The 20,532-nt window shown below is 37.1% G+C and overlaps 1 protein-coding gene across 31 annotated transcripts in view; it reads left to right on the forward strand.

Annotated features, from left to right (window-relative positions):
• SLMAP (sarcolemma associated protein) overlaps nucleotides 1-20,532 on the forward strand; it is a 78,523-nt gene that overhangs the window by 44,315 nt on the left and 13,676 nt on the right. For 6 of the 31 annotated variants that reach the window (XM_071550800.1, XM_071550803.1, XM_071550801.1 and 3 more), the window contains 10 exons: nucleotides 69-209; nucleotides 1,728-1,865; nucleotides 3,085-3,253; nucleotides 3,338-3,388; nucleotides 3,919-3,969; nucleotides 6,008-6,070; nucleotides 12,128-12,184; nucleotides 15,557-15,640; nucleotides 15,897-15,956; nucleotides 20,407-20,529. In XM_071550800.1, coding sequence (XP_071406901.1) covers nucleotides 69-209; nucleotides 1,728-1,865; nucleotides 3,085-3,253; nucleotides 3,338-3,388; nucleotides 3,919-3,969; nucleotides 6,008-6,070; nucleotides 12,128-12,184; nucleotides 15,557-15,640; nucleotides 15,897-15,956; nucleotides 20,407-20,529 — 937 coding nt within the window. Of the gene's footprint in view, nucleotides 1-68; nucleotides 210-1,727; nucleotides 1,866-3,084; nucleotides 3,254-3,337; nucleotides 3,389-3,918; nucleotides 3,970-6,007; nucleotides 6,071-12,127; nucleotides 12,185-13,585; nucleotides 13,664-15,371; nucleotides 15,436-15,556; nucleotides 15,641-15,896; nucleotides 15,957-20,406; nucleotides 20,530-20,532 lie in introns of those variants that run through there. The other 25 variants (XM_071550815.1, XM_071550817.1, XM_071550818.1 and 22 more) reach the window with 16 other exon arrangements.

Consider the following 20,532-nt stretch of genomic DNA (forward strand, 5'->3'; position numbering starts at 1 on the left):
TGGTCTCTTACATTTAATCAGCACAATACTAATTTATATCCTGTCTCTGAATTATCTTACATGTGCAGAATCAAACAGAGGACAGTATACGAAAAGAGCTCATAGCATTACAGGAAGACAAACACAACTATGAGACAACAGCCAAAGAGTCCCTGAGGCGGGTCCTTCAGGAGAAAATTGAAGTGGTCAGAAAATTGTCTGAAGTGGAGGTATGGAAGTTTCTTGCCAAGGCTTCTAGAAATGCTGAAATAGTTGTAACTGCTTCTCTTTAGATCCCTGTGTTGTTGCTTGTAATACACCAGTATCCATTGTACCCTGACACTTGCAGGATGTTTAGTAGTGTTTATTTCTCCTGTTGTACAATATTAAGATTGCCAAACAGTTAGAGAAGCTATTTTTTCAGCTCCTCCCTTTTCTGCCAGGTTTCAAAATTCCTGAAGCTCTCTTAGAGAAGTTACTGTGTATGGGAGACAAGTGAGGGAAAAATGATATACATACATTGAAAAGAAATGCTGTGAGTCTTTGTTTAAAACTGTAAAATTTATGGAAACATACACTTAACCGCTGATACACTTAAGAATGAGTTTTCATGATTATAAGGTGATGGACACTTTCTTCAAATAAAATTTCTGCCCCTATAATATCTCTATATTACAATAATTTCATTTCTTTTTCCTTTATCATTATTTTCTATGTTCCTTTTGGTCAAAAAGTCTCATAAGACTTAAAATTAGGTGCACAAATATCTCTTCATGCTTTTTAGAGAATGCAATACTATCATAAAGAACCTTAGGAATTTTACTTAAATACAGCTTTTTATGTTGTAATAGCTCTTGGCAGGTTTGGTAATGACTGGAGTTTACTTTTAGCTTTCTCCTCCTTCCTATCCTATCCTATCCTAAGAGAAGAATGTGCTGACATTTCTGCTTGTTCCTCTTTACTTTGACTCATGAGAGAGAAGTATTAATTTGATTAATGCACTTTTGTTTAAAGGTGCTTTTGTTGTGAAGCAGAACTAAGTCAGAGCTTGTTAACCCCCTAAAAAACTAAACCCAAAATGAAACCCCCACCAAAGACCAAAAACCAGTTTATGATCAAAGAAACAAACCTTGAGCTATGAGGAAGCAACTCTCTACACGGTTTAGTTGTGCTGCTGTCACTAGACTTGTGGAGCATTCCTTGCCTCCTGGAGACCCAGCTGCCTCTGGAGTAAAAGTACCTCAGTTTAGATGCTTTTCACGTTATGGAGTACAGCAAAAGATTTAGAATGTCTCCTTGGAGTCATTTGGCTTTTATAACATATTAAGTCTTCTTTTGCTGGGTGAAAGGTATGATGAAATCTGTTGATTACATTGAATTAAAAATATTATAGGACTTTCACAGTTTAGCATGAAAGGGAAGAGAATGGTGAACATTGATCACACATTTCAGTTCTTTATTCACAATTATATAGCCCACTGTGGGGTTTTGGTTTGGGTTGGTTTTTTTACACATACATAAACCAATACACTTCCATGTAATCTGTTCTTTAAGTAGAACTTCAGAAGTTTGTATAGGTAATGTTGTACCTAGGACTTGATGTGTTGTTTTAGCCTTAATGACTAGGAACAAAGCAGTTAAATATGATTAGTTACATACACTGTTTGAATAAAATGGATCATTTTTAGTGTTTGGTAGTTTATTGTCTCTCTTTTTATTATTTATTGCATAATAATTCTGTTTTCCAGCGGAGCTTAAGTAATACAGAAGATGAATGTACACACCTGAAAGAAATGAATGAGCGGACTCAGGAAGAATTAAGGGAATTAGCTAATAAATACAATGGAGCTGTAAATGAAATTAAAGATCTTTCTGACAAACTAAAGGTAATGACAGAACTTAATGTGACTTATGATGTGATGAATGGAACAAATAAATATAATTTAATTTCTATCACAGTAATAAAAAAGGCTAAGAAGCTTTTTAAACAACAGGTTAATGATAGAAAGACAGTATCTTTTACATATTCTTTTGGTTTGATTTTAATATACTTGAAGCTGTCATCAGTTAAGTCACTTGCTAAAAAGGTTTCTTTTTCATTCACTTTGAAAGTTACCATATTTTTGGAGTCAAAATATATTTTAGTGTAAAATTATATAAGGTGCAAAACTTTGCATGCAGCTTCTTTTATATAGACTTTCAGTCTCAACATTTCACAGGTAATGGGTTTGAAAAGCAGAATTAGAAACAAGTTTGCATTTCGTGTCTGTTACGAACACAACTGGCCCACCACATAGTAAATGATATGGCTCAGCTTCCTGGGGGTAGGAGCATCCTGTTAGGTTTGTAATTAAACCAAATGTCTAAGTGTATTAATATTTAAAGGTCCTTTATATTGGAGAACACTTTATGATAGATCCAGTTCCTCAAGAGTCTCCAGTCCAGGTGAGTAGAAGCAGTGGAGGAGAAGGTAGTGGTGTTATCTTGGGAGACCTGAGACAGTTGTTGCTTTTGTCTTGGGTAAATACTGGAATTGGAACTTGGGTTCTTTGAGTCCTAGTTCAGCACCTCAGGCAGAAGATTTTTGTTTCCATATTAAAAGGTTAAATTGCTGGTCTTAAGGCAGCATGAGTTAATCACTGATGATGATGAGTATACATGGAAGGATCTAAACTGAAACTTGTTACTTAGCTTTGAGGGACAAAAGTCTTTGCAACTTACTGTGAGATCCAGTAAGGAAAAAGATGTGACTGTAACCAAGTTTGGTCTGTGCAGTCAGTGTGAGTTCAGTTCAGGAGGGCTCGTCAGTTTTGATTGATTTGAGGTGCTGGGAGATTTAGGGTGTTTCTTAGTTCTTGGACCTTGCTACTGTAAAATTTATGTTCCTCAGACAAAATCTTAGTTTGAGATTCTATTTTGAGATTCTTTTCTTACTGTACTTGAAGTGACATTTATAGAAAAATAATAGGTTATGTTTTTTTTCCATTTTCCTTATTTGACTAGCGAAGAAAGTTACTTAGGTGCATTTAGCTGTACAAAAATCAAGGAGATCTTTTTTCACACGTTAATTTTGATTTGTTTGTGATTTTTAACTTTTTTGAGCAGGTAGCAGAAGGAAGACAAGAAGAAATCCAACAGAAAGGACTGGCTGAGAAAAAGGAATTACAGCATAAAATAGATGAAATGGAGGAAAGGGAGCAAGAGCTTCAAGCAAAAATAGAAGCTTTGCAGGCCGATAATGACTTCACCAACGAGCGCCTGAGTGCTTTGCAAGGTTAGTCACGAGCAACGGGGAAACTGGTTATTTGGTTTTCTTTTAATCTGTGAAATTACCTTTTTCTTGGACTTCTGTTTACAGTACGGTTAGAACACCTTCAGGAGAAAACTCTTAAAGAACACAACAGCTTAGGTAGGTGCGATCAGTTTCTTGTTTCAAGCTGGTTTCCGGATTTTCTGTTCAGTTACTTTTGTTATGGCAATCGTGTGGTCCCGGTGCCTGGTGGAGGAGTTGTGTTTCCCAGTTATCCCAGTAAGGAGTTCTGGACGTGGAGACGGGGCCGGGGGCCGGCAGAGGGCGCTGGTGCTGCGGGTGCCGGTGCCGAGCGCGGACTTGGAGGGGATTTACATCCATAGGCGTTGAAAAATCCATATACGTGTGTGTGTGTATATATATATATATATATCTGTATAACGTGTATATATGTGTAATAGGCAGTCATTCTTTGGATGTTATTACCCTTTCATATGTTTGAACAAACAGGAACATGATCTGTAGTGCAGGAAAAATCACCACACTTTGCCTGCTTTGTTTGATTAGGGACTTAGAAGGAGGAGGTAGCATGACAAGCCAGATGACATTTCAAAATGCTGTATTTATAAAGAAACAAAACCCAAAACATTTTGCTTGGTTCCAAAAATAATACCCTTTCTTGATCCTAGGCATACAAGTTGACGACTTCATACCTAAAATTAATGGGAGCACAGAGAAAGGTAGTGTATCTTCAGGCTACCTTTTGTCTTATGTTTGATGTTTGAAGTTGAACAAATTCAAAGTGTTCTTGAAAGTTTTACTTTGAATAATATTCTTTCTAAAAATGAAATTGAATTTGTCTACTCCACTGACCATGATTTTTTTGCTTAGTCTTTCCATCTGGGTGTTTTGAGAAGGTTCTGTAAAATGTAACAAAACAACTTGGAAGTCGTCTTCTGTTGGGGTTTTTTTGTTTTTTTCTTTTAAATATTATCTTCTTTCACAATACACAGACATAACACCATTTTTCTAGTAAATTTGGTATGGTAAGTGAAGTCAGCAAAACCTTTTTTATAACTAACATGAAAAATATGAGTGCATAAAATATATAAAATATATAAATAGCAGAAACTAACTTTTTAATACTCAGGGCTATGTTTATGTGAAACAAGAATGGATACAGATTGAACTAAGTGATAGGGTTTCTTAAAGACCAATCAGAGTCCTCTGTCCTATGAGTAACGGTGGAACTTGTGCTTCAGCCTGGAAGTTTTAGGAAGCTGTTTGCCAGTTTGTTTTTCTTTATTAATACAGACAACATGTAACTGCTCATTCAAGTTGTCTTTCTGTGTGTTTATACAATCTATCACCTTTTCTGTCATGCACATATCGTGCTCTTTTATTATTCTATATTTTAGCATGGTTTTCCACTATTCTGTCAGCTCTACCACATTCTTCTGCATCTCTGCCATGCTGCTTCAGCATTTCTCTGGCATTTTACAGCTTTCTGCCTGTGTTCTCTTCATGACAGTCTGTGCCTTTCTGGATCTTCCAGTCCGTTAGCCCTTGTATGACAGATGGGCACTCACTTTCTCTGCCAGATTTTGTATTTTTTTCTCTTAAAAACAGAAGGAGGGAGTTACTGTTTGGTTTTTGGTTGGGTTTTTTTTCCTGACTAGTCCTACATTATTTTAGAAGAGCTAAGATGATGTTGACTGGGCATTCATTTCCTCTCCTTGCACATGTGGAAAAGCTGGGACAAAAGAGAGGAACTTGCCTATACATCAAACCCCTGATAAAAATTGTGTAGAACTAAGTTGGTTCAAATGATGGTACTTTTCTCAGTCTGTTGCACCACACCTGGCTTTCATCTTTTAATTTTGTGAGCCACATATTACGTAAGAAAGATATGAGAAATTTGTGTATAGTCACTTAAAGGATCGTGTAAAAAGAAAAAAGAAGTTTAAATATGGAAAATAAATGTTCCAGCCATGGTGCTGTCTTATAAAAGCCCTGTCCTTGTGGGTTAGGACAAATTTACTTTTTAGAGTAACTTTGAAATATAATGAAGCTTAAAATTGCAGCTGAGCTTCTGATGTCAGAGCTGATGATTGAACAGTTTGGTCTAAATGTACCACCTTCTGCAGGTTTGTACTAAATCCAGCCCTTTCAGACTGCTGGACACTTGGTCAAATAGTCCTGAGGTTCTTCAGAAAGAAAGTGTTTGCCCCTTTTCACAGGATGATGATGGAGTTGGGAGCTACAAGGTCACATAGAAGGACTTGAGTAAACCTAGAGATTGAGCCCAGTTTTAGGATCTCTACTGTCCTTTCAAAAATTGTTTCTGTGCAGTGAAACCATATAAAAAATAAAGGGACATAAAGGGAGATATTCAACAACACTTTTAAAATAAATGTTTTTCATTTCAAGAGGGTATTAGATACAAAGAATTATCATGAAGACTAAGGAAAGACTTTGTAAATACCTTTTTAAAGATAATAAAAATGCTGGAAAATGTAGATTAAATACCCATTTCTTTTGAAAAGGCAATTGAAGTACTTGTTTGTTCTGATCAGTTCAAAAGAGTAATGTATTTCCTAGTATCACTCAGACATCATTTCAATTTCATGTCTTGTCTGCTTGGATATTAACTGAAATTGCAAAAGGTCACTGTGAATACACAATTACAAATATTGTTAATATGCCTTTCAAATCTTTTGTTGCATCAATTTGAACATAATAAGAAGGTGTAAACTTAAGTGTTTCTTTCTCTACTAGAGCACTTTCTTTCAAAGAGTGGAGGGGACTGCACTTTTATTCATCAGTTCATAGAATGTCAGAGTGAGTACAAGAGTGTTCACATTTGCTTTAAAAACAAAAGAAAACCCAGAAAAGGTGGATAAAAGCCAGAATTTGTCACTGCTCTTTCATATTTCTGTAGTAGCAGAAATGTTCGAAGTGTAGAATTGTGGTACCAGACAGAGTCTGTAGGAGCAGTGAGGGGGTATCTTTGCTCTGGGGAAGTGATGGTCACATTGTCTCTCTTAGCAATTAATCCAGTTCTGTGTCCTGACCAACAAAAAGGTGGTGACTTTGCCACATAATGTTTAAAACTGAATGTAATTTTTCACCTGTTACAAATTAAGGTGAAAGCCTGACTCTCAGTTTAAGCAAATATCACAGGCAGCAGCAGGACAGAGATAAGGTAATGATGCCTTTTCACATACTGATAATTTATCTGATAATTAAAGGCCTTAACACATTCTTCAAATTAGTTGTTACAAAGGACAAAAAGAAGAACAAGTCTGTAGTTTTTATGTGGAAATCCAAGAGATTGTTTAAAAAATATATAAAATAAATATGTAACATCAGTCTTTAGAAATATGTGTTATGCTGGGATGTGAGACATTTTTCAGAGCAAGTGGCTTTTGAAAATCAGTAATGGACCAGCACTGTCTGCAAATCTAAATTAAATAAAACCTGAATGTTCATACTTTTTTGTCTACTGAAACAAAAATATCATTAGAATGAAGAAAGTACTGTTAAACTTCAAAGAAGACTGCCTCGTAGCATAAAGAATTATTTTTGTTACTTAAGAGTTTATAGAAATTATCACCTAAAATTCAGGAGAGAAGCTTTTAGAAGCAGAAATAGGAGAGTGTCTTTTTTTGACACTGTGTCTGTTGGACTCCTCCCTCTTAAATTTCAGTGAGGAAGTTTAACAGACTTGTTTGACTTTTACTGCTTGTGATATGGATTGCAGTGCTGGAAACCAAATGATGTGGTGCTGCCAATGTTTGTCTAAGAAAATTTAAACATTATTTATTTGAAAAATATTTATTCTTAAAAATGACTGGTAGCTGTCTTTTGTCAGGCTGCAGTTTAAAGTAATTCTAAATTTTGCAAAGATCATGGATGAATCATCTTTATTCAGTACATACAAATGAAGTTAAATGTTTGAGTAAACATTTTTTTGTCTAGACTGAACACAAAGAGCACACTGAATGATGTTCAGATACAGACCGGTTGCCTGTTTGCACTGTTTGGATGTTGGCTTTACCTATTTTAGCAAGACTTAAATTAGTGTCACTTCTGGAAACTGAATGTGACCAATCTTGTCACTATTGAGGAGTGATTATCAGTATTGAGTAACAGATTCTAAGATGTAATCGGAGCCGTCATAAGAGTAAAATAAAGTTCTATCTGTTTTTGCCTCCCCTTTCCTGAGAGATGAAAAGCTGCAGGGTGGAGACTCTGCAAGGCCTCTATTGCCTCACTTGGAAAAGAACAACTATGAGTTTAAAGGGTTCAGAATTTTGCATTTTTTTACAACAGTCTGAGTTTTTACGATCGCATCAAGAACAAAAAAAGATTTCAAATCAGCAGTTTATACTTGGGCTGAAAGTTTGTCTTTCCAAATTCTACTATGTTTAGTCAGGCCTCACAATATCATGAGGTTAAAACCTGCAAACTGCAGGATCTGTTGTTTTTCTTTTGAATGTAAATACAACCCTTCAGCCTTACTCCTGTTCTTTGCTCTGTGTAGTATTGAGGGTTAGGAGCTCATGGGGAGGAAAATTACAGTTCCAGAGATTGTCAGGAACTTGAGTTTTAAGGTATGCAGCAAATACTGAAGTGTAGAAAAATATCATTAAGGATTGGCAATGTAAGAAAAGAATATAGAGTTCATTGTGTGGTACTCTTGAGCTTTACCCAAAGGGTTAGGTGTACAGAGAGGAGAAGGTTTATTATTTAAAAATAATAGTACAATAAAAATCTCAGAAACAGGAGTCACTCACTGAAGTTCTGTTTTATAGGGCTTACTGTTTTGTAGCAGAAGCAGAGGAAGTAAAACTGTAGGATCTGCAAACCAGGAAAGAAGTCTAAAAATAAAGGAGCATTGAGACACTCATATAGTTTGTCAGGAAAAGAAGGTTCTGAGTTTGTGTGTTGGACAGTGTGGACAGTGCCCATCTCCATAATTCTGGGGAGGAGGCACTTAAGTTGGGAAAGCACAAGCAGAGAAATGAGGGAAACCAGCTTGAGTCAAGAAGAGGAGTATGTAGGGTAGCACAAGAAGAAAAGTGGGATGAGTAAGCAGTGTGGTAGTCTATTACAAGGTGGCTGTGGGGGTATAAGGCAGTTAAAACTGCGCATCAGTTAAGGGCAGTCAAGACCTCTGAGGTACCAAACCCAGAGGTTTTCTGGTGGGACAAATAACAGGACACTGAAATCTGAGTTGCAGTGCGGCTTGAATGCTTAGCTTTGGTAGTATTGTCTATAAAATCTGGCTTCTGTAGAGTTTCAAAGATATTTTAAAATTATTTTTGTATTTTAAGCACAGTACGCTCACAACATCATCCAGTAACGTGTCCTGCTCTGCCACATCCGTGCAGTGTTGTGAGATCTGGCTCTGAATGATCTGGGAAGCTCCTACTCTCTGATCATTACATCCAGTTCACTTGTTGCTCATTCCACAGCTGCTTTTTATTCAATAACCACTGGTGAAAATCAGTGATATTGACAGCAAAAGTCATGGTGGTGCTTCTTTTTTATTAGCTCATAATATGAGTTATTACCAAAAGTGGTGATGATGTGTAGACAAAAGTGAGATTTGCCTTGCTAGCTTCCTGTCTTCTGCTCCAATCTAAACTTTCCTTATTTGTGTTCTTATTTTTTCCCCTTTATTTTGTGATTTTTTGCACTTATGATTTGAAATGCAAGTAACTGGTTTTTTTCTTTTTGCCAAGCTGATTTTTAAGAAGTTATTGTTAGTTTTTCAGTGGATTGAATGACTATTTGTAACTTTTCCATTTGACCTGCATGTGGCAAGTAAAGTTAAAGCTCTTTGGTACCACTTTTTTCAGATGGTTAGAAATGTGTGTTGAGGGCCAAGTTTTCTTTTATTGATTTTTTCAAAACTAGACTCCTTCAAAGACCATTTTGGTACAAAACCACAAATGTATCTGGGACATGTCTCTTAAGTGATAATGTTAACAGAGCTTAGCTATGATATTGATAGGAAGCCTAAATCTAAAAGGGAATTCTTAAATTGAAAAGATAAGAAATGACTGAGAACCTAAAGGGAAGCTGCCTTTGAACTGCATTCATCAGGAAAAAGAAATATGGAGTATCTTAAAGATGAACTGAAAGCTTAACTTCACAGCACATTGTTTTCAGTAAAAACATTTATTTATTATATGTATCTCTCTGCTACTTTCTATTAAAGAGTGACTAGATAGTGTGAAATATAAAATTTTTCTGTGCTAGACATTAAAGACAGGATCCTCACCCTAAGCTATAGCCAAAATTGTGTGTCTTGATTCAGGGAAAACAGGTTAAATAAGTCAGGTTTATTAAGTTTTCTGAAGTAACAATATGAAAAGATGCAGAGATCTGGAAGAGATACTTATCTGTATCTTTTACTTCCTGATTGTTGTTTGGATTCTGCCATTTTTAGTGACTAGGATTGGTGACAGAGTGAAAAAGAAAATTCTGTGTAGTTCAGTGCTACCAGCATCCAGTATAAATACACACCCAGGCTGAAATAAAGAATATTTTGTTGGCTTTGAAATACATTGATGATGACGTTCTTGAAGCACAGAGAGTGTCCACTGGTTCTGTAAGTTGGGAGAGGTGACAGTGGCCAAGTGAGAAACACTGCCTGAGCCAGCTCTGGGACACACTGGGCAAGGGACTCCTGAGCTGCTGCTCAAGGGCTTGGCTGGAGAAAGAGTGTCAAGGAGAAACGTTCTGTACAAATGGTGACATCTATAATGGACTCTAAAAAATAGTTAAGCCATCACAGAAATGAAAATAAAAATGATGCCTGCAGTTTCTTTTAGCCATGGGAACTGAGTAAAAGCTGCTGCAAAAATTTCAGTTTGGAAAACATTGGCCTTAAGAAGATCAGTTTCATTGTTTTATGCTGTATTTATTCTGGGTTTAGCAGTTACTGAGTTCTGAAAACTAAAAGATCCATCAATTCATAGTGCCGTTTTCTCTGTAAGCTGATTATGGAAGCCTATTTTCAGCTTAGCATAGATGAGATGTTACCCCTTCAGATCACACGACTTGGTTTTTGCATTCAGCTATTTTTTCCCAGATCTATAGGCAGGATTCCTCAGCTGTTTTCTTGCTGCCTTTCTCCCCACACCCCCCTCCAGCCTCAGCTGAGCCCTGGAATAATCATATATGAAGACTTTGATTAGATTTATTTTGTCTTTAAATGGAAGAGGGCTCATGATAACACTCAAACCGCTGACTTGTGGCTGCAGTAACTTGATTCCCTCCATGGTGCCTTTCTCAGTCTGGGGACAGTCATTCTCTCCAGCTCTGAGGAACTCAGGGCTGTCCTGAACTTGGATGATGAGCGATCTCCTACAGTTGCTTGAGACCTGAAGCCAATCCTGAAAATGCAGTGTGCTGTGTATTTCTGAAGCAGTATTAGTAAAATGTTACAGAAATGCAGGACAATATTTGTGGATAAAAGTAGATGGAGACAACATCTCTTTTCACCTGGTTTACCTGGCTGTGGGGGAGGGAAGAGGTCAGGACAGAGTCTTGACCATGCAAACCCTTCTTCAGACCTCAGGGATTTGTGTGGGAAAGCTTGTCTACCATCTAGGGTTGAAAAAGATCCCTCCTCAGACATCCTGTCCTGCATCTGCCCTTAGATTGTCATGGTTACATCAACGTGTCCCTGGAGGAGCACAGGGACCTGCTGATCTTCAAAGCTGTTTGAAGCTGGAAATGATGACTAAACCTCACTTTTTTTTTTAATTAAACTTTTGAAAAGGATGGACTGTCACCCAGCTTCCTGGATCTGAACTCCTTGTGTGTGCTGCTCATCCAGTCTCGCTGTCTCAGTTACCCGTTGACAGCACAGAGTAACCAGCAAACTCAGTCCCTGCCTGGTGCTCAGGGATCCAGCAGGGAGGGCACAGAGGCAGCTTCAAGCCCAGTGTCTCAGGGAGTGTTAACAGCTTTCAACAGGGTCTAAGTTGCAAGATCTACTGCATAGAAATTGAGGATGTGATCTGCAAGATGTGACCCTTGATAATTTTGCATTTTGGCATTGCTAGTTGGTTATTTTAAGGAACTTGAAATAATGAAATCTCATCTGAAAAAAGAAATTAATGAATGATTCAATAGTTCTTTAAGTGTCTTTGATTAATCCAACCTGTTCTTCCCTTGGTCTTCCTGTTTACCTTCACCTCCGAGCTGGAGCCAGGATGAAGTTAGCAATGAAATCTCAAATTCCACCTTTGAGGTTTTGGTGCCCCTGACATACAAAAGTAAACTTCCAAAAAGTAGAATTTATATAAAAACTCAATTTTTGTGAATCTGAATGAAATGCATTCCTAGTTTTTGGAAGTTTGTGCAGCTCTCTTGAAAGATTTAAGCTGAGAAAGGCTGTTGCTGTGTCTCTGTCACAGGCCCTGTTAAAGCAGCTGTGATGAGGTGGTGCTTCTCTATTGCTGTTTTACTGTGGTGTATTTCTAGATTTCTGCTGTGTTGGGTGGATCTCTGTTTTGGGGAACTAGCTCTGAAAATTCCTTTTTTGATAACTAGAACTTGAGAATTCTCTTCATTATTTATTACTTTCAATAGATTTTTTTTAAAAGTACATAAATTAATTTTCCTAAATTCTCATTATTGAAGTGAAGCATTATGTAAGTTAATAAGGAGAAATAATTATGCACTGTATCACAAAGTTCTGATAGGCTTGTGTGCTGTTTCATTATTCTGTGCCAGAATAAAGCTTTTGTTCAAGCCTGAGTAGGAAGTAACATTATCAGCTTTTAATTTGGTCATGGAATGTGCTCTACGTAGATGCGTACAGGGAAAAGCTTGTTAAATTTGAGCTTGGAAAGTAACACTTATTTTGTTTGGCAGACAAGATCATAGATGAAGGACATCTAACCAAAGTGGAAGAAACAAAGCTTTTGAAAGGTTAGACCTCTGGATTATTTAACTGTTTTTGAAGCATGCTTTTTGTGTCACTCAGTGCATGTTCTGTGTTAAGCAGTTTGAGTTCTGATTGAATACACATTTGAGAAGAAATTCAATAAAGGGGAGGTGAATTGTTTGCTGAACTTTGCTCCAAATACTATTGTAGGATAAAAAGCTTTAATGGAAGCAATTTTTCAAGATTGAGTACATGAAATTCTAGTCTTAGTATTGACTCAGTTCTGACCTGACTATGCATTTAAAAAAAAAATTAAAGGATAATAATTTCTGTAAATTGAATTTAAGCTTTAGTGCCTGCATAAATTTCAAACAGGATCTTGATTTTATTACAGGGCTAAATAAAAATAATGTTTGATCTCATTGTAAATTTTAAAGAAAATTGTATTTTAAGTTGACTATTTTCTAACTTAAACCCTCATAACTTTTAAAATATTAACCTCCTAAATGTGACTTTTCCAACTAAAACATACCTGTGCATCTCTAACTCTTTTCTCTAGTCTATCAAGCAAGTTAAATTAAAGGAGCTTATTAGAAAAGACTTATCTTGTCCAGGAACAGTCATCCTTATCTTGCAGTGCCAGTCAGGAATGCTGCGAAGTGTGGGGGTCAATATTTCCCATGTGTCCAATAATGTGAGATTGTTTGGACTTGTAGGCTGACTCCTCTCTTGCAGCTTTTTATTCATGTCTAGACATACTAATTTCTTTACCCTCTGTCCTTCTGCAAAGTGTTGTTTTGTTGAATAAATGTGAGCATGTTAGAAGTTCCAGTATTTTAGAGACATTTTAATTTACCTTTTCTCAGTGCATGGAATTGCACCTTTATCTCCTTTCTGTGTGTGAGGAAGCTTTAGACAAGGTGCCATATTTGGCAAAAGAATGCATACAATAACTGTAATGTAACACTTGTATGCCACTTACTGCAAAGCTGGGAGCTATTTTTAGTTTTGGTATATATTCTAACTCACCAAGTAAGTATGGTGTCAACACATTTTAATATACTTCATCACTTTGGCTATATTTATTCAGCTCAGTTTTATTATGGTAAATAGGAACAACTGCTGTGAAGTAATATAGTACAGGAAGGAGCTTTGTGCTTATGACTCTGGTTCCAGAATAGGAAGTAGGTTTCTAAATAATTTCTCTTTTTGCCTTCTGCTGTTTCACATCTATTCATTGAGGCATCTTTGCTCTGGTGCCTAATCTTGTGTGCCTTGTTTCAGAGGAGGAAGGTGGGAGTGAGGAAGAAGCTGCTGTACCCGAGGGTAGGTGGGAGGGAAGAGTGAGGAGGAGGGGGTGGGGGAGAGAGAGTTAATTCAGTGTTTGGAGCTCACCCTGTTCCTCCCATTTTGCACAGAGCAGGGAAGTGTTTCCGTGGATGCCCAGATATGGTAAAGTTAGTTGGATGCAGATCTTGCTCAGCTTAGTGCTTCTGGACCTGCCACTAATATAATTGACATGGGTGAGGCTTTTAGGCGATACTTTTCTTAATATTTTGTAAAGGATGTGTTACTTTGTTTAGTAATTATTACAGTTCTAATGACAATTCTATGAGATTCATTCTGTATCATACATGTAAAATGCTTTGATTTGTAACATCTTCAGAGATTAATTAAATCCTTATTGCTAAAAATAGGGAACTACCCTTTATGTTTGGGGATGGTTATTTGCTAAAACAATGAGTTTTTGACTACTCCAGTCATTATGAACACTGAAGTTTGCTAAAGCCACGGGAGTTGTTTGGATTAACTGCCAGGTCTGAACCCCCAATGTGCTTTAACTGTACAGGTGTTTTCCCCTTCCTCCTCTCCAGTTATTTTGGTTGCATTAGGATGGGAAGAGTGGTTCTTCATCAGCTGCTTTGTGTTTGTACTTGCTGCCTTCTGTTTCGTGTTCAAGTGGATGTTTTTCTGGCACAGAGAGACAGAAAATTTTTCATGTTAGATGAAGAAAACCTTTTTTTCTTTCTGTTAACCTTGCCTGTGTTTTGTTGTCTTGCTGATTTCCCCATGTAGGTGCACAGATTGTCTTCAATTTCAACTCCTTCCATTTGTGGGGAATTTAGTTCTGTTTGTTCTCTTGTTACTTGAAAAAGCTTTCTCATGATTCCTTTGTTTTTTTATTTATTTTCATTTACTAACCCTGTTGGTATAACACATGATTTATTTATTGATAAGCTTCTTTCTTCCTGTGTTCTAGTACTTCTTTCTTGCATGTATATTATCTATATGTGGTTAAATGGTTTGTGTTCACTGTGCTTTTCTGCATGTGTGGTAGAAGTACAGTCTGTGTACTGGGAATGTTGTATTGAACCCTCTTTATAAGTGTCTCTGCCTGGAACTTGAGATGCAGAGGAAGCCTCTGTTAATCTGCAGGGGGAGAGCAGTGCTGCCAAACCAGGGCTCTGAACAGCCTGAAAAGATTTCACTATGTGTAACTTCACCTGTGTGTTGGCTCCTCTCTGACAGACCTACTGAATTAGCCATGCCAGAAATGGTGTGCCATTCTCTAATAGACCCATCAGAATAAACTGGAATTATTATTTAAGAAAAATAAAAAATATTTCAGTCATATAAATTATGTAGACTTTGAGTCAGGAATGATTCTGTGTGGGAGAAGGATGCACTGGTATGATCAAGTCCTCTCATCTTTTGAAAATGTCTGGTCTCCATTAAAAATCTAGAACTGGGACAGCAAAAAACAGAACAGCAAACAAAACCAAAATAACTGTGTGACTTCACTAAGTTGCATGTAATAATGTGATGAATTATATGTGAACAGATACTTCATGAAGGTATTTTTTTTTGTGAAGAGGACAAATACTGCCTTCTCTTAATACAATTTGAACTGAAAAGTCTGACTAGAAATTCCTGTAAGATTTTTTTATCTGTGAGCCTTTAGTGGTTCACCCCACACTTCTTTCTAACAGTACAGTGTGTTCAAGACTTGTTGCTATTATTTTATTTGTCCTAAATATTGGAGCACAGTTTTATTCGGAACAGCAGTTTCTTTCTGTCTTGGTACAGTATCTACATTGTTTTAGTTTCCTTTTCTCATTTGTTTGCTCCTTGAATCAGCTGTTTCCCAGTTCCAGCTGGCAGGGACACAGCGTTACCCCACGTTCAGGCTGTGCTCGAGGCCGTTGTGTCCCCCGTGAGAGCCGAGGGTGGGTTAATGCTCAGGGATGCAGAATCCATTCCAGCCCAGACCTGCAGAGAAATAACCAACCACCAGGTTTTTAACTGTTTCTTGAACTGGGTCGTTTTCTCTTGCTGTTTAGCAGTTCTTGGGTGTACAGGAGAAATTATGAACAAAGTGTTTACTGACTGAAGTTGCTTTTCCTTGTCTCTTACAGAGAATCAAACACGAGTCAAAGAATCGAACGACTTGTCCGACACTCTCAGCCCAAGCAAGGAAAAAAGCAGCGACGACACTACAGGTAAGAGTTTAACGGAGGGTTTTGTAACACCTGCTTAGTTTGAATTAAATCAATTAATCGTGAGCATTTTCTTACAAAAGTAGAGTGTATTATGCAGAGTCAGTACAAGCTTAGAGCAGTATTGTCTATTTTGCAGCTTTATAATTAACTCTTGTAAATTGAGAAGAACATAAAAGCTTCTCTCCATGTAAAGAATGTGTACGAGAGCTGCCTGCAGTCTGCCTGCTCTCTTAAAGCTGTGGGGTTTATGTTTCAGATGCTCAAATGGATGACCAAGATCTAAATGAACCTATTGCTAAAGTAGCTCTTCTAAAAGGTAAACAAGTCTATTTTTGTAACTTTAGATGCGTAATATATATATCACCTTTTATCTACCAGACTTTTTATCAAATGTGCATTGAAGTAGAGTGATGAAATGCAAAGGTTTTAATCATGTAGTATGGAAGAATTAAATTTAAATAGCACTCCTGTGGGTAATATAATTTAAAAGCATAGTTCTGAGTGTTAGTATAGAAATAATATGTGTATGAAGGTTGTCTCTGCACTCACCAGCACTGTCCCAGGAATTTAACTGTCATAACCTCAGGCAGAGGTAAGAATTAGTCAGCATGCACTCAAGTTAGGGCCAGAGGAGGGATTCTTCCATCACTGATATATCTTCAACATTGTCAAATTTTACTTGCAGAGCTTCCATCACTGTCAGAAAGGCTACAGTTTGTACCTGACGAATTAACCAAAACAAAACTTTACTTTTTGTTTTTAACACGACCAAGATTTGCATTTCCTGTTGTAGCTGTATTGAGAGTGATTGCTGAGCTGTAGGTTTGAGCTTCGTGGCTGTAAAATTAAAATTTTTTACTGTTCTTTGCTCTGAAGGCATTTACTTAAAACTGAATTAGCAATGAACTATTTACATATTCATGAGCTGGAAAATATTGTGGCATATTAATTAGTTGCCACATTTAGCCTACTGAAAATTAATTTTATTCTTTTTGTTCAAGTAGATATTTGATAAGATCGGTAAAATTATGCTCATGTTGGGATCACAGGATTAAAAGAATGTCACAGTTCTCTGTGATTCAGAAGAGCTGGAAACCATATCAGAACTCAGGTGCTTTTTTCTGCAGTTGTTTACATGCACTAATCTTATGACAGAAAGGCTTCCGAAAACGCACCAATTGCTTTTGCTGTTTGACAACATAAATAAACTGGAGTTTGATGTTTCCCAGTGGACATCAGTTCAGCAAAGCAGTTTAGAAAGGAGGGTTTGAGGTACTGAGCATGTTCCATTTGGGGTTTGCTCTTACACCTGCAATTAATAACAAGTGACTTCCTGTGCTAGAAGCCAGACTTTGATAATGTTGTTAGTAGTGATTGGTAGTCTTATTTTTGGTTATAAATTTGAGGTTGGCAGCAAATTTTATTTGAAAAAAAATTAATTTGAAAAGAGTGATGTTCATTAAATATCTGAACTTTAGGACCAGAATGTGAGACCTGTTAAGGAGTTGGTTTCCTGTAGCATTGGCACTTGTACTGAATTCCCAGCTGGAGCAACCCTTTGTATGTCAACTGGATGGCAGAGAAACTGCATCCAACTCTTATCCAAGTTATTTTAATTCTAATTGGTTTAGTTTTAAGGTGGCCAACTGAAGACTAGTCCCAGCTGGCTCAATTTCTTAGTTACCTTCTGTGAACACATTAAAGGTAGTCCATGGAACCCTTAGGCTGGAAACACCTGGATTCCTGAATTCTCCTCTTACGCAAGAGAAATCTTAAGTTCTGCCAGAAGGTTCCTGGAACAGCCCAAGCTCAGGATGGGGCAGCTGCAATCCTGCTGCTTCCTGCCTGGAACAGCCTCATGTCCCTGCAAGGGTAGGGGTGGCCACTCTTGCTCCCTCCAGGGCACCTTGAACTGGCGGGGAGGGTTAATTGAACACTTAAAGGACTGCAGTCAAGTTTTCTGTAATAATATGGAAGCAATGTTTTGTTAATGTAGATGTTTTCATTGCTTCATCTGTCTTTACTCAGTTGATGATTTTAAACTATAACTGGTACTGAATCTTTAAATGAGTAAGAAGAAAAATACCTATTTGCTTTGCTGTTGAATTAACTAAAATAATTGGAATAACTCTTTCCCTCTTGAAGCTATTTATGGACACTCCTATTTTGTTCTCATGAACTCATTATAAAATATTTGTACAATGAATCATTTGCCCTTTTAATTTTTATGAAGAGTCCACAGAATCACAGTGTTGAGGTTTTTTTTCAGAGAGCTACTTCATGTGCCTGACTTTGCCCTAAAAAGGGGAAAGGCTTTCAAGTGGACTTGTTGTGCTGTCATGTAATTAAGGAAGAGTGAGAACATTTCTGATCTGGCAGCTGTTGGGGATCTGGAAACAGCCTCTGGAAAAGGCAGAGGTCTTGTTGGAATTTACAAAACAAATTAATGGAACAAGAAAATTATGAGACTTCTAATTGCTGTAATTTCATCCAAGCATTTTCCAGCAAATATTTTGAGTGCATTCAGGAGGTACTTTGCAATAGTTTCAACTTTATACAAGTTGGAATCTGGCAAAGCCGTCACAGAGTAGTTGGATTTTTTTTCATCCCCACAAGGCCAATGTCTTTATTAGCCATTCATAACAATTCCCTGGACACGTCTTTTTAAACAGGCTGTTTGTGACTACTTATTGCAAAGTTAAACACAGGTAAATGTTGAACAGATGCAAAGAAGCAATAAATGTCATTGGAAGGTTGGTAATTGTGTTCTTACCAACATCCCCTCTTTTCGTAGTAACAAGACTGATCGATGGAATCTTAATAGAAAATGTTGTAATTAATGATAGCTCCTTTAACCTTCTCTGAGAACAGTCAGTCTGAAGTTGAAAACCTTCTGGAAATTGCTCAAATACTTTTTAATTGCAGCCTTTTATGTTGATTCTTGAAGCAGGTTCTTGTGATGTGAATCTGCTTCTTTGTGGTGTGTGTTTTCAATGACTAGAAAGTCCTGGCCACCAGGGAGTTCATTTAGGGTGTCTGCTGTTGGATTTGGGACACTGCTCCTTTATCAGGCAGGATTGGAGCGTAATTTGTCAACTTCCTTACCCATTTCTTCTGAAAAGTCTCATTAAGGAGGGTTGAAATTCTAATTGCCCTGAGATTTTATCCATGAAAAGCTAAGAACAAAACATGTTCAGTAAAGAGAAACTTGGATTTGGAACTAGTAAACTATAAAACAAAGTATTTGAATGAAATATGTGGCCCTCTGTTCTTTCTGCTCTCATAATTTCATTCTGAGAGTCTAAAAGCATGTGTGTGTCCTCAGCTCTGCTCAATCTCACTTCATTACTGTGGGGACAGGAAAAACAGCCCTTTATATACAGGGGTGCAGCGTGAATACTTAAGTATGATTTGACAAACAATTGTTTTAATTAGGAGGACAAGAAAAAAATCTATATTTACTTTATTGGTAGCATATATAGTCAAATATCAATATCAAAAGTATTATGATGAACTAAACAATATGTTTTTATTTTTTTGTTAATTAGTGAAAGGTCGTGACAATGAAAGGAATATTTTATTCTAAGCCATTATCTTAAACACATATGGTTTCTAGTTGCAGATGTTTATTAACCAGGTAGCTGTGTAACTCCTGTGTCTTTTTTTATTCCCTCTCCCATGATATGCAGTTGGATTTTTGTTGACTAATTTCCCTCCTTTACTTTTCTCACCACACAAGCTTTGTGTCCAGTTTTAGCCTAAAGAGGGTGTTGTGCCTATTCAAAGATTCGTTTCTGCACAGGCTTTCCTTAAGGAAAACTCAGTCAGTGAGAGTTTCCTGGAGCAGTTCCTGGCATGGCAAATGCCTGCAGCCTGGAGTGTTCCTGCACCTAGTTCTAGTGTGTGCCCTTAGAGGGCACTGCTACTGGTTACAAATAACTTATTTTTCCTCTTTTAAATGTCTCCAAAACTTCAGCTATAAAAGCATTTAGTTTGTCTGTGACTGTAAGTCATCTCTTATAAGCTCGAGGCATTTAATGCGCATTTTAACTAATACGAAACTTATGGAAAGAGCAAATGTTTTTATTTCAAGTTTAAATAACATGCATAGATTTCTAATAATATTCAAGATATACCTAATTAAGACATAATGAAAAAAATTCAAGGGCACAATTTATCTTAGAATTCACAAAGGCCATGAAATATGGAGGCTGAACTTTTATTTTTCTTAATTTTGTTTTAGAAAATTTCCCTGGTGGTTTCCTTTCCTTGTTGGTCCCCAGAGGCAGAGTGGCAGTAGCAAACCCGTGAGGAGCAGCTCTTGCTCTGCTCCTGCACTGCCAGGCAGGGGCAGCCTCAGCAGGAGGGTGGGCTGGGCAGAGGTGGGTGCAGGATCCCAGCTGGGGTACAGGCTTGGAGGAGCCTCCTCCAAAAACAGACAAGCTGTAAACATGGACTTGTTGTCCCGTGTTTCTGTCAATCCAGAAACCCTTGCCAGTATATAGTGTTTTTAAAAGCTCTCTAGTTCTTGTTTGTTGTTATTTGTTTTATACTGCATGTTATATGTAATGAATGTTTTAAAGTTTGATATGTTTTACTTGTTCTCTAAGTATATTAATATTTTGGCTAATACTTACCTAATCCAATTTTGAGTTTGCTTTAACTAACTTCAGAAGGTTTGAGTAAAAAATTGCCTCTCATCACATAGTAGTGCAAATTAAACTGTTGTACAAATTTATGATTTAAAGAAAATGTTTTTTTATCAGATGAATTGCAGGGTGCACAATCAGAGACTGAGGCTAAGCAAGAAATTCAGCAGCTGCACAAGGAGCTGGTTGAAGCCCAAGAGCTAGCTAGGACAAGTAAACAAAAATGCTTTGAACTTCAAGGTG

This window comes from Pithys albifrons, chromosome 3 (genome assembly GCF_047495875.1).
Source record: "Pithys albifrons albifrons isolate INPA30051 chromosome 3, PitAlb_v1, whole genome shotgun sequence".
Classification (NCBI taxonomy): Eukaryota; Metazoa; Chordata; class Aves; order Passeriformes; family Thamnophilidae; genus Pithys; species Pithys albifrons.